Raw genomic sequence first — 13,272 nt, forward strand, 5'->3', positions numbered from 1 at the left:
TTCATATAAATGTTATAAAAATATGAGATAATTACAAAAATATTTACTATGAAAGATATGCAGTGAATGTAAAGTCATAATTATAAAATATATTTTCACTAAATATGAATAAATGAGGTAAAAGATATCTGAGATTAAAAATAAGATAACTATTTTGGCTTAATACTTAAAGTTATTTTTAATTTTAAGTTGTGATATTAAATTATTTTATTAAATATATTTAACATGCTCTATAACTTAAATTAAGTCATTAAGTTATATTAAATCGTTAAAGGTGTTTGATAAAACTTAATTATTATATAATGATTTAAGTTGATTTTAAATTAAAATATTCTAATTTTTTAAATTTAAAACTTAATACTTAATTTTTACTTTAAATATTAAATTATTTAATAAAATAAAATTAAAATTTATTCATCATCACCATATTTATTTATCTACACATACATACCTCATCCAGACTTAATGCTTAAGTATTTGAATTCCATCCAAACCATTAAAACACATGAAAGAAAGAAAGTTGTCTCATATAGAGCACCAAGAGTCTCTCCTCTTCGCAACAAAACATGCATTACAATAAACCACACAAAATCTCAACTTAAAGGGGCACTACTCTCACCCATATCTCTTAACTAATATGGAGAATCGTGAATCATATAAAATGATGATTAAAAATTAATCGTCATCTAGAAAAATAACAAAACTTTATTTCATGGATAGATAATAAAATCCGATCTCATCCAATAAACAATTTAGATGATAAATATGTCAAAATTTCATACTAAATCGATAAGATAGCATCGGAATATATAAGAGATGTTTTAAAAGCCTAAAAATAAGCTTAATTGATCGTATTTAATCAGGTTAAAATAAAATAGCTTAATGCATAATATTGATATGTAGACAGACAATCACTAAAATACCCAACAAGATACTCTCTCACAATAATCATTACAATTTTTTTTCTTTGAACGCTTTTGTTATTTATATATACAATAATATACTTATGAAAAACAATATGTAACAAGGAAAACAAAAAAATTCCAATATATATGGATGACAATAAGAAAAGACAATAAAAATACGAAAGATAAATTCCAAATTTGGAGCTAAAGTTAAAGTTAAAAGAATATCAATTTTGTAGGAATTCTGACAAATTCCATCCACATCATTGAATTAAAACAATTATTAGAACTTTATCATTTAACAAATAAAATCTAAACCATCCAAAGAATTATTTTGTCTTTATCTAAAGGCCACATTGAAGTTATGATATATTTAAGAAAAAAATAAAATATGTCAATAATTTTCATATCTTATTTAAACTAACAAGAAAATTTCACATAAATTTAAGAGTATAATTTATTAGGTATTTGATAAAATTATAATTAAGTTATTGACTTAAAACTTATTACTTTATTTTTACTTTACGTATTAAAATTGTTTGATAACATTAATTTAAAATTTATCATAAATAATCAAATTGACATATTTACCCCCATATATTATAATTAGGGTAAATGAGATCAAGTAATAATAAACGTCATAAAATAGTAAAAAAAATCATTGAAATAATCAAGATAACTGAAGATAAAAAGATAAAATAAAAACATGAATACAAAATTAAGTTAATTATTTTTAATAATTATTTAAAATTATTTTTGACTTTATCAAATATACGTAATTTATTTAATGACTTAAATTAAATTATTAAATCATTTTAAATTATTAAATTGATTTACCAAATATTTATTTAATATGAAAAATGCACTTTTCACGTTTATGGTAATTATTCAAATTAATTAATTTATTTATAAGAAAGCCATTTTGTTTTGGTGGATGTATATATATATATATATATTTTTTTTTTTTATTTGAATGTTTTAATCATACATGGCAAAAAAATTTCGATTGATTAAACTTTATCGTCCACGTAAATATTTTTTTTATTACGAATAAAACAACAACAATGCTAAAAGTGAGATTCGCTGTAGGGCTCACAGCACATCAGTAAGAGGCATCTCAGTGCCAGCATGGCAACATCAAAACAACATCCCCTGAGCGCCGCGAGTTTCACGCACCGAAGTCGGGGAAGGTCGTCACGCGCTGATTTGAGCGTGAGCTTCTAAGTTTAGGTAGGAGGGCACATGGGTACTTTCACCATGCGTCGGAAAAAAGAATCTGCACACTTGGAATCGAAGTAACTGCACCTTGATTGCATCGCAAATCGGTCGCGCCAATAACGCTTGCTCACTGTGATCCCCCCCTCTCGGCCCTCCGATCCGACTTACTCTCTTGATCTGTCTTATCAAGTTTAGAATCCCGGTCAAAATCAAACAATCTGGCGGCAGAGAAGAGGGCTTCACGTGTACTAGAATGAGACCTCCCACTCATTATCATTTTCCTTTATTTCATCTCTAATTCCAAAAATTATAGACATTTTCTCTCATCAACGGTAGGAGTACAGAGTATGCGTAGAAGAAGCAAAGGAAATATTGATGGATCTCTTCATCACATTTTCTTGATTTGCAAGCTCACTCCACTCATGGTACATTTGGCTTTTGATTTTTCATTTTTTTCTCACTTTATTTTACGCTTTCTCTCCTTTATTTTCTATCATTTTCTTCTGATTCTTTGATGTTTTCCTCCGCTGTGTTCGGAGCCCAGGCATGGTAGATTTCGTCCTTGGAAGGACTACATTTGTCTGGTAAGTTCCAGATCTGACTCTGTCTTAGCTCATGTGTCTCAATTCCTGTGTTATTTCTTCACTTTCCTTCCTGATCTATTACTGTTTGGTTGCTGAAGAAAATGTAGGAAAATGAAAGGAACTTTGAATTCACTTGGTATTTAAGATATCTTGTAAGGAAAACGTGCAGCTCAACATATTAATATTTTTCAAATACGTTTCCTCAGAAACTGAACCGAGCATTAGTTTTGTTTTGGTGTGTGCAGCAGTTCTAGTGCTCGTTTGGTTTACAGATCTTGGCCAGCTCTATGGCTTCGTAATCTTTGAATTCTGTTTTAGTTCTTTTTCGTTTTCTTTTCATTGTTTATTAGTTCTATCTGGTTTTGTGTCTGTTTGGGTTGTGGTATTGAGTTGGTTGAAATTACTGTATTATTTATATGTAAGGCATACCCCGATCAAACTAACAAAGTGTCGTAATTTCTTTATTCTAAAGTTTTTTACATGGCTATTGCCTACTTGAAATGGGCCGGAAGATTTAGGTCCATGTAGTTGGATATTCGACCGGTTGAGAGCCATATGATGCATAGTGATTCCTATATGTGTTGTGGACTAGTAACTACATCTTGCTGAGTGTCTGGATTTGAATATTTTGCATGATAATTTCTTGATGACTTTTCCTTTTTGCTTTTATGACTTTTGCTTGCTTGTGTTTTTATTAACTTGTACAAAGTTTTCAGATAATATTTTGTTTGGTGTAGGCCGTGCCATCTTTTGTTCTTCTTGCAAGTGATTTCCCAAGAAACATTGGAAACAATTTGCACAAGTGTTCTATTGGCTAACAATACAACAGTAAAGGGGCTCATTTTTGTATTTTATTTTTATTTATCTAAATGCTGGTAGACATTGTAATTAATATTTTTATAGGATAATGAGATAAAACATAGCTAGTGATAGTGATATAACTATCAAAAAACCTAATAACACACTCCTTTCTTTCTAACTAATTAAATGTGTATACTTAAAGGACGCACTGGACATCATATAACACTTGTTGATAACTTCAACTAAGAATGCAGACAATTATGAGTCTTGCATGACTATTTTTCAAAAATTCTGTTTAAAGGAGCAAAGTGTAATATGAGGTATTGGGACCCCTAGGATACAAGGTATAAGCTTTAACAATGAGGCATTAGCATCAGGATCTCAAACAATTGAATGGTTGCAACTCTAATTAGTTAAATGACAATGAGTAAAACTGTAAAAGGTGGATCATTGAGATTTATAATAATGAATTATACATGCATATAGAAACTAAGCCAATGATTCTATAATTATTAAAAAGAGAAAGAAGAGCTGTAACAATTGTTGCAGTTGGTTTTGAATTTATTCCAAGAAATGATTCTGTATTTGGGCTCACTAGCACTGATTTCTATCAACACCAACTGCAAAATTATTCAATATATGATACTACATAGCAAGACATAAATTTTTAGATTCACTAGACAAATCGAATAAAGTGTAAGAGTATAGCCTAGTGGAATAAAACCATATTTAAGAACTAGTTTCCTTAGCAAGAGAAATATAAGTGATAAGTATGTTTAGATTCACTAGCAAAAAGAAATGAAAGTTTTAGAGAATAGCCTAATGGAAGAGAACAGTATTTGCAAGCTAGTTTTGTTGGCAAGAGAAATGTAAGTGGGCACAGTGCATGGGTCTACTTATCAAAACTTAAAGTGAAAGCCTCAAGGATGTTCCTTCCAAACTTTGAAAGGAGATCTTCAAGTCATTCTTGAAATACAGTCACTGGATTGTTGCTTAGGCATGTTGGTTCCTCCTTGTGCAGGAAATTATATAGGGCCTAGTATGTGGGTGCACAGAACTGTATGTCTAGGATTTAATCCTCTGCCATGTGGACTTGTGTAACATTAGAATTTTTCTTGGATTGATCATGGGAACATTGTTAAGTATTGGTAGTTTGGATTGACCTAAAGGCATGGAGAGTGAAGGTCTCAAATACAATTTTAGGGTTTTTAAAAATTAATTAATGTGTTAATCAAATCCCTGTTAATTACTTCCTATTCATGCAACTACCATAACATATAGAGTAATTAAGAAGGAAAATTAGAAAGCATGTAGTGTGAAGGAATTGTTTTTGTGTATCCCTCTGCTTTGTTTGGCCTTTTGGCGCCTTTGTATATGCTATGTATACTTTTGTGCTCCCTTTTATTAGATATTATTAATATATTGATTCTTTGCCTATCAAAAAAAAGAAAAAAAAAAAAGAAAGGAAGAAAGAAAGAAAAAGATTATAGAGAAAGCAAGGCACCAAGGAGAACCCCAAATGGGAAAAAAATCCCATGGGAAAAATCATGTTCAAATCTAATCCACTATAAACTTTTGTTATGGGTACAAGAATATTGATTTGGCCAACTTCCACATCTTATTTGGTCCATTATAATCTTTACTAGTTAAGTGCAAATTTGGATAGTGTGTGTGATTCTTGTTTCATTTATCATAGAATTCCAACAGAAAAAAAAAAAGGAAAAGAAAAAATGAATAGTGTGTGTGATTCTTTTTTCATTTATCATTTTGGTTGCATGTCACTAGTTGGTTAAGTTTCATTTCTCATTTTGCTTTTATGTAAATTTGAGCTGTAATCATATGAAATAATGCAGGGAGGGGAGTGCAGGCTTTTGTGATTTTATATTGCAGTATTCCTACAATGGGCAAATCACCAGGAAAATGGATCAAGACCCTACTTTTTGGAAAGAAAGCATCCAAATCTAATTTTTCAAAAGGAAGAGAGGTATTTGTAAATTGATCACTACACAGGTTACCTGGTCTGTCATAGATTTGGCAGCAGCATAATATTCATTCTGCACTACTGCAAATCTTGATACAGAAGATATGACCCAATAAATTTTATTTTTTATTCAGACTTTATTCTGAACTCAGTACCTGATTAATGACATCAAAATATATTTTATGTTGGTCTGGTGGTTTTCAAGGCTGTATTAGTAAATGATAAAATGCCTCACTTCAAAATTAAGCTTCACGTTATCTCACATTTTTTTACGTTTACACTAACTGGGGATTTTAGTGCATGTTAGCATCATAATTTCAATGACTGGAAGCTGATGTTGCTTGTAGACAACCATATTTCAGTTGTGACTTCATCCAGTTCTGCATCATTCAGTGTGCAGCTAACTTCTACCATTGGCTTTGGTTTAAATATCAACAATTGTAAAAATTACTACTAGAAATTTAAACTTCTGGTAACTATCAGTTTAATAAGACCAGCATTTTCTCATAGACATTTTTCTGCATGATATGTACAAGTTTAGCAGTCCTTTTATTTCATACAAGTATCATTCTACTCCTATGGAGTTGTTTTAACTAAACAAGCGGATTCAATTTGATGTTAACCTGCTTGCATCTGTATTAAGATTATTAAATATACAAGTTCTAATTGATAGTTTGATCCTAATGTGAAGAAAGTTGCAAATGAGAGAGAAGTGTGGGTTGCTGCCAAGGCACCAGAAGCTGACTTGGGTTTGGATCCTCTTGTGGCATCAGAGGCTCCTAATATTATTGACAAAAATGAGATGTTAGAATTTGAGAACAGGGAAGCTTCTGCGGGTGGAATATTGTCTGGGGATCTGGATGCAGATATTCAAGGGTGCAGACAACTCAGTACACTAAATAATCCTGAAAGGATAAGACAGGAGCGAGCTGCTACAAAGGCCCAGGCTGCTTTTAGGGGTTATCTGGTAAATTTCTATTGCTGGAATTGCTGCTAATTTGATTGATGGACAAGCAACACAAAATGAAAACTGCTGTAGTTTTTTTCCGTCTTGGGTATGGTGGTGCAACATCCCTCCTATTTGTAGGGATTGGATGGGATATGGATCTGACTTCTAATGCAATCCACAGCCTGCTCAAAATGGGAAGTGATAGTACTAGCACTTACATAAATCTCATTCTATGTTTTGGAATTTTATTTTTTTTTGACTCCACATGTTTACTGTTGTTTATGCAAAAATTGTTTTTCTATTCCTTGCTCATCTGTGAAATCAAATCTCATGGGCTCAATTGACCTATTGGGTGATAGGGGTGCAACTTGGGTGGGTTGGCTTTGACCCAACCCAAAGCCAACCTGATCTTTGAATTGGCTTGAACAATTATTTTTAATATTTGGGTTGGGTTGGGTTGGGTAAAGTGTTAACAATCTGAATTCGATTTGGCTTGGGTTCAGGCTAATGCTCAAACAACTTGGCCGAACCCAATTTAAGATTTTGTTTTATTTATACTTAAATTATCCTATATAGTAATATTCACTTTTTGTTATTTTCTTTTAGATTTTTGTGGAAAAATATCTAATTATCTAAATCCCATGGGTTCAATTAACCTATTGGGTGATAGAGGTGCAACTTGGGTGGGTTGGCTTGACCCAACTCGAACCCAACCTGGCCTTTGAATGGGCTTGAATAATCATTTTTAATATTTGGGTTGGGTTGGGTAAGGTGTTAACAACCCCAATTCGATTTGGCTTGGGCTCAGGCTAAGATTCAAGCAACCTGAGCCTAACCTGAATCCAATTTAAGATTCTTTTATATTTATATTGAAATTTGGGGAAAAAACCTTCTTGTGTGAGGGTTTGAACTTTGAACCATTACCCTTCGTTTTAGAAGGAAACCTGGTCACCACTCAACTGTCCAATTGATTTTTGCTCTTTTTTGCCTTATCTGAAAATAAATTAGTATTCTTGCCCCTCCCTCAACTTATTTTCTAGCTTCGTCACTGATCTCATTTTAGTTATTTTCTTTTAGATTTTTGAGGAAAAATAGCTAATTAGAATTATATCATATACTTTTTTATTTTCCCAAAAGGTATATGAAATTTATTTGAATTTAATTTTTACTTTTTTTATTATCTTGAAAATTTGTCACCTTTATTATTTAAATTTGGTATAAATATATAGATTTTTTTAAAAAAACTTTGTGGAGTGGATTTTGAATATACAGCTTGATCAATCCAAATCTAATCTGACCAAAACTCAACCCGAGCTTAGAAATATGATATTAGGATGGGATTGGGTTGAGGGTTGAGTGTTTCATAATTCTGGTCCGCCTCAACCCACCCAAATCGCAAACCTCTATTGGATGATGTAGCTTTCCAGTTCATAAAGCATTTTCTGGACTGTTTCTCATAACTCTTTATCCATGGAAAAGAACGATAATACTGAATGATAAGTCTAATCTTTTTCTCTCTTCATCCAATATGTGCCACCTGAATCTCTTTCTTTCCCTTGAGTCTTTCGAGTGTAGATGTGGGCCTACTAGGGTCATCTGACTGCCTGCATGTTTCCTGTTTGAAAACCACATGCAGGGGTATAGCTTCTCAACTTGTAAATTGTTTTTCAGAGAGGATTTCCTAGGGAAGAGCAGCTTCCTCCAGCTTCCTTTACTGCCTCAGATATTATAATGTTTAATATACATCAGTAGTTGTACTAGAATTTTAGCTGTTTGGTCACTTCCACCAAACATCTGGCCCTGATTGTTTGTATTTATCATGCTGAATGAGTTCTGACCATATGTAATATCTTATGCTTGACAATTAGTTCATTTACTTTTTTTCTTCCAGTCCATTGTCTTAATATCTATAATAGTGAAAACTTTACCTGCCCTGATGTAAGCTTACTGTGTGAAGGCTCGCCGTGCATTTCGGGCCCTCAAAGGGATAATAAGGTTGCAGGCTCTTATCCGTGGCCACTTGGTGAGGAGACAAGCTATTTGTACCTTATACTGTATGCTGGGAATTGTCAAGATACAGGCCCTTGCTCGTGGAAGAAGGATCAGGCATTCTGAACTTGGCCTCAGAGTCAATAAGAAATGCATTCAAGTGAAACCTCTGGTAATTTCTTGAGTGACAATGCCAGCAATCAATTTTGAATCATAGTTCTTCTTTTCATATTTCTTATTATCAGAACAAGGTACTATAAGTGAAGCCGCTCACCCTTGTAATCTCTGCTTGAAAAATTTGAACAATCTAATTTGATAAGAATTGATGTGATCCTGAATCTTTGGATCATGCTACTTTTAATAAGGTAGGATCTTTCAACTATAAGGTACCTATTTTCTATTTGAATAATGATACATGCAGCAGAAACTATATGAGATGATAAAGGAACCTGAGTACAGGCACCCTTTTGAAATATGGACATCATTATTATATATTGTAACCAAAGGTATTGAATTATCTTCTTGGTTCTACCTTTCAATTTACCCAAATATGGACAATTAAAATTCCTTTAATAGGAATAAGAGGTGGACATACAAGTTGAGGAATCCAGGCATCTTGTAAATATATGGTTTTATTGATAAAGATCAAATTGTATCTGGTTTCCTTGGCTGCTCATCACTTAGGAAGACCCCCATGCCTAGGTGGCACTTAGATTCATTGGCCATGCTGATTTGTTCCCTTAATGAACATACTATGATATATCTATGTTAAATTTTGTACTCTGCTGGGTGATTGAATAGCCAGCATAAGAACTTAAAGCAAATTCTTACATAGGATACTCCAAGTAGTTAGGATAGGGCCTTCTTGAGTAAGATATGGAATGCATTTAGTTCCAAGTGAGTACATTATATCTCTATCACAGAGTTAAACCAGCTGATTTGCCACATGCTTCTATTTACCAATTTCTTTATATTTTTCTCTATCAGAAGGGCAAGCTTGGGGATCCTGCTGGAGTTAGCTCATCCACACAAATAGCAAAGCGAACCGCAAATGCTTTTGTTCATAAGGTGAGCTCTGGATCATGTCATGTCCATGGATGCAGGCGTGGAAATTTCTATATTCTGAAATAGACAAAAACAGAGCTAGCATAATAGTATGTGATACTTTAAAAGATGAGATATACTTTGTCCATTGTGCTTTTATCATATCCTGTAGGGGCTTATTAGCCTACAATTGTTCTCTTCCATGCATCGTGATCTGAAAATTAAGCCTGGCCTTGGAAACATGTGCCCCAATCTGATTTCCATAGTTATAGAATTACGTTCCAGAATAAGTAAGATTTCACATAGGCTTTTGAGGAATTTATGCTTGGAAAAGGGTTGTAGTTTGTTTTTGTGTTTTGTGCATGAGGAATGGGCTTGCTTAACAAATACTTGAAAATTTTTCATATGGTCTTGGCACACACTAACCAGTGGTTGAGACCTGTACCTTAGTTCCAACTTCTTATTTTTACTTGGAACCTTCAGAGACTGAGTAGTACCAAACCATTTCTGATGCTCAAGGTTTCAATGCCATAATAGTAGAATTAATTCAAGTTTAGTGTCATTGAAACCTAATACAGCAAGGGATATAATTTTATTTGTTATGGCATCCTGGCTAAAATTTTAAGTAGCTTTATTCCATCCTTGAATCATATGGTAATCCGTGGGTTGCTCAATGCTGTGTCTAAGCACATCATATTCTTGGGATTCACTATAAGGTTAATAAGAAATAAGCCTTTAGAGCCCATTTGAGATTGATCCTAGGAGGATTAGAAATACTACATAATACTTAAAAAGCACTTTTCTTACCAAAATTAGGTATTTAGAAAAAGTTTGATAAACACTTCTAAGAATCTAGAGAACCACTTTTAAGAATCTAGATAATCACTAGTTCTTTTACCCATTTTTTGAAAACCATTTTTGGACTTTATAAAAACATTTCTAATAGAAGTATTATTGACAAAAGCACTACAGGCTAAAAGTGCTTTCAGTTTATAACTAATAAAAAATACATAGATTTCAATTTCAGTTTTGTCATTTGATTGAAACTACTTATTTTGTTGCTTTAGCTTCTTGCTTCATCTCCCACTGTGATGCCTCTACACCTTCAATATGATTCTGCTGAACCAAATTCAGACTTCTATTGGTTGCAATGCTGGTCAGCATCCCACTTCTGGAAACCGATTCCCCAACCAAGGCAAGTTCCTGACTCAAAATCCCAGAAAAAGCAGGGTAACCCTCTAGCTATAGAAACTGAAACAGGTAGGCCCAAGCGCAGTGTCAGAAGGATCCCTGCTATGAATGTTGACAGTGTCTCAGCCCAATCAACCACTGAATTTGAGAAACCCAAGCGCAACTTCAAGAAACTTTCAAGCCGTCCAGCAGACCCAGTACTGGAACATCCACAAAATGAGCTTGAAAAAGTTAAACGTAATTTGAGAAAAGTTCATAACCCAGTTGTGGAGAGCTCTGCCCAGCCGGGCAATGAAACTGAGAAACCAAAGCAAAGTATGGAAAAGATGTCGAGCACTCCAGGACATGATGTTTTGGAGCAGAGCATGGGTGATTCTGCAGAGAAGATGAACATGGAGACACCTGTGACGGTGTCCAAACTGCCTGAAGTAGAAACAACAACAGAACCACCGGCGGTGATATGGGTGAATGAGGCATCGGATTCATTACACAATGATCAAACTGTAGTTGAGTTACAGCCGGTAGAGAACAGTGGAAAAGATGAAAATATTCCTGTGGCAAATGAGGAATTGAGCTCTAAGGAGGATGCTATTAGCAATGAAAACCAAAAATCAAGCAGGAAAGCTTCTATTCCAGCAAAGCCAGAACGTGCAGAAAATGGGCTAGAGAGCAGTCCAAAGTTGCCAAGCTATATGGCAACAACTCAATCTGCAAAGGCAAAGCTCCGAGCCCAAGGCTCCCCTCGGTTGGGGCAAGATGTGCCTGAGAAGAATAACATAACCAGGCGTCATTCTCTGCCCTCCTCTACTAATGGCAAAATGAACTCATTGTCACCGAAGACACAGAAACCGGTTCAAGGAAATGGCAAAGGAGGAAATAGAAGTGAGAGATCCATTTTGTCTTCAAAAGACGGAAATGGTAAGGAACTTGTGATCTCATTGGAGTTTCTGATTCTTGTTTTCTCATGTGATGCTGCTTCTCACTTTCCAAAAGTTTTCGTTCTACACCTTTCACACCACACACAAGCACGCCCTGATTCGATGCTGCTTCCCATTTTCCAAGAATTTTGGTTCAGTTCCTTTAACAACACACTCAAACACACCCTGAGAATAGTCAGCTTAGTATTGCTGCAACCTGGTGAGTTAGATCCTACCTAACCCGTGAGATCCCAAACTTGGATTAGGAAATTTTAACTTGATCTAAGATTGTGTTGAGCTTGGATTGAGGCTTTAGCCTTTGGGTATCTATAAAATTTACTAATGATAGGTATATATCATTTTTCATTTTATAGCACTCAAAAATTGAAATAAAAGGAAAAAGTAGATAGAGTTAGATATAAAAGCAAAGAGAAATGAACTTTTATATTAAATATATGCACGATAGATAGGATAACTTAATTCATATTAATTCTAATTTTTTTCTGTCATATAGAATTATGACCATATTAATCCTTCTACAAATTTTTATTTTAGCTTGTAACATATTTGATCTTATATTTATAGATGCATTATTTTGAAAAAACTATTTATTTTCTTAATATTGTCTTAATTAAGTAACTATATGATTGATGATCCGACAGATTTGACTTGAGTTGAAAATTTCTAATCTGAAGTGAGGTATGATTGGGGTTGGGTTGACTTCTGATCTATCAACCCACCCGAGTTGCAGTTCTAATTACTGTTTTGTTTCTCCATGGGTTGGAATTGGGATTTTCTTCATGCCACTCCACAGTGCTGTGCATGCAAGTTATGATGCATCTTAAAAGCTAGTATTCTCAATATATAGTAAATTTCCAAAAAGAGCTTTGTCATATTTTGTAACAAACCTTTGCATCAACTCAAATAGAAATTCTCAGTATGAAAGAAGAATTTTGCGGCTTTTGTAGAATAGACATACCTCATCAAACATCTAGGTGGCTTATTATTTTTTATTTTTAGAAATAAAAACTGCTATATAAAATGATAACTTATAAAAAGATAAAATTCAACTTGTGTTCAAAACTCTTTTCAAAATTTTAAAAATTTGAGGAAGTGATTTTTACTTAAATGTCAAAATTTTGAAAATGTGTTTTCAACCTGTATTTTGAATAAGAATTGCAACATTTTATACATGACATTCTATCACTAAAAATAAAAAAAAATAGAAAATGTATCCATACAGGCGTTCTTATGCACTCACTTTTTCATTATCTTTTTTGTTTTTGTTTTTTGGCCTTCTCGTTAATATCTTGGTTCTTGTTTGATTTTACAGCAAAGGTGGCAGTCCAAGCAGAGTGGAGAAGGTGATTGGAAAGAAATCCAAATTTTAAGAAAAGTTACAGTAAGTTAAATTTGTGAGCAACTTGTTGGCTTTGTCTTTATGGTGCAAGATTATTGTGTAAAAAAACTGAACATGGGTTCCCACTCGGAGGTGTGTGATTGTGCGAAGAGCTTTTTCAAAAGTTTCTTTTGCTTTTGAGTGTGAGAGAGTATATGTACATCCATAGGATTTGAAGTTTCATCGTACTGCAATCATTCATTAATTTTAATTTCTGCTTGGTTTCTATTATGAGAGTATAATTTCTGTTAAGTTCCCAGATTATTGCTAATCACTAGTTGGTTTTCCCTGCAT

General features: G+C 33.4%; 1 protein-coding gene across 3 annotated transcripts; it reads left to right on the forward strand.

Annotated features, from left to right (window-relative positions):
* Window positions 1–2,227: 2,227 nt before the first annotated feature.
* LOC100263965 (protein IQ-DOMAIN 31) lies at window positions 2,228–13,206 on the forward strand. Of its 3 annotated transcripts, none has more exons than XM_059734224.1 (8): window positions 2,228–2,548; window positions 2,668–2,707; window positions 3,445–3,535; window positions 5,362–5,492; window positions 6,181–6,456; window positions 8,396–8,599; window positions 9,415–9,495; window positions 10,539–11,946. In XM_059734224.1, exons 4-8 carry the CDS (start codon window positions 5,409–5,411, stop codon window positions 11,817–11,819), a joined length of 1,926 nt encoding a protein of 641 aa, XP_059590207.1. In that variant the 5' UTR covers window positions 2,228–2,548; window positions 2,668–2,707; window positions 3,445–3,535; window positions 5,362–5,408; the 3' UTR covers window positions 11,820–11,946. The 3 variants fall into 3 exon arrangements, with proteins under 3 accessions (XP_059590207.1, XP_059590206.1, XP_002274035.1); XM_002273999.4 differs by lacking the exon at window positions 3,445–3,535 and adding an exon at window positions 12,913–13,206 and having other exon boundaries at window positions 2,232–2,548; window positions 10,539–11,580; XM_059734223.1 differs by lacking the exon at window positions 3,445–3,535.
* The last annotated feature ends 66 nt before the right edge of the window (window positions 13,207–13,272 follow it).

This window comes from Vitis vinifera, chromosome 17 (assembly GCF_030704535.1).
Source record: "Vitis vinifera cultivar Pinot Noir 40024 chromosome 17, ASM3070453v1".
NCBI classification, from domain to species: Eukaryota; Viridiplantae; Streptophyta; class Magnoliopsida; order Vitales; family Vitaceae; genus Vitis; species Vitis vinifera.

Bases quoted from the DNA above. Each gene is read 5' to 3' on its own strand.
- LOC100263965 (XM_059734224.1), top strand. From the start codon at position 5,409: ATGGGCAAATCACCAGGAAAATGGATCAAGACCCTACTTTTTGGAAAG. The intron at 5,493-6,180 runs GTATTTGTAAAT...CCTAATGTGAAG, and splicing joins ATTTTTCAAAAGGAAGAGAG to AAAGTTGCAAATGAGAGAGA. The intron at 6,457-8,395 runs GTAAATTTCTAT...TACTGTGTGAAG, and splicing joins CTGCTTTTAGGGGTTATCTG to GCTCGCCGTGCATTTCGGGC.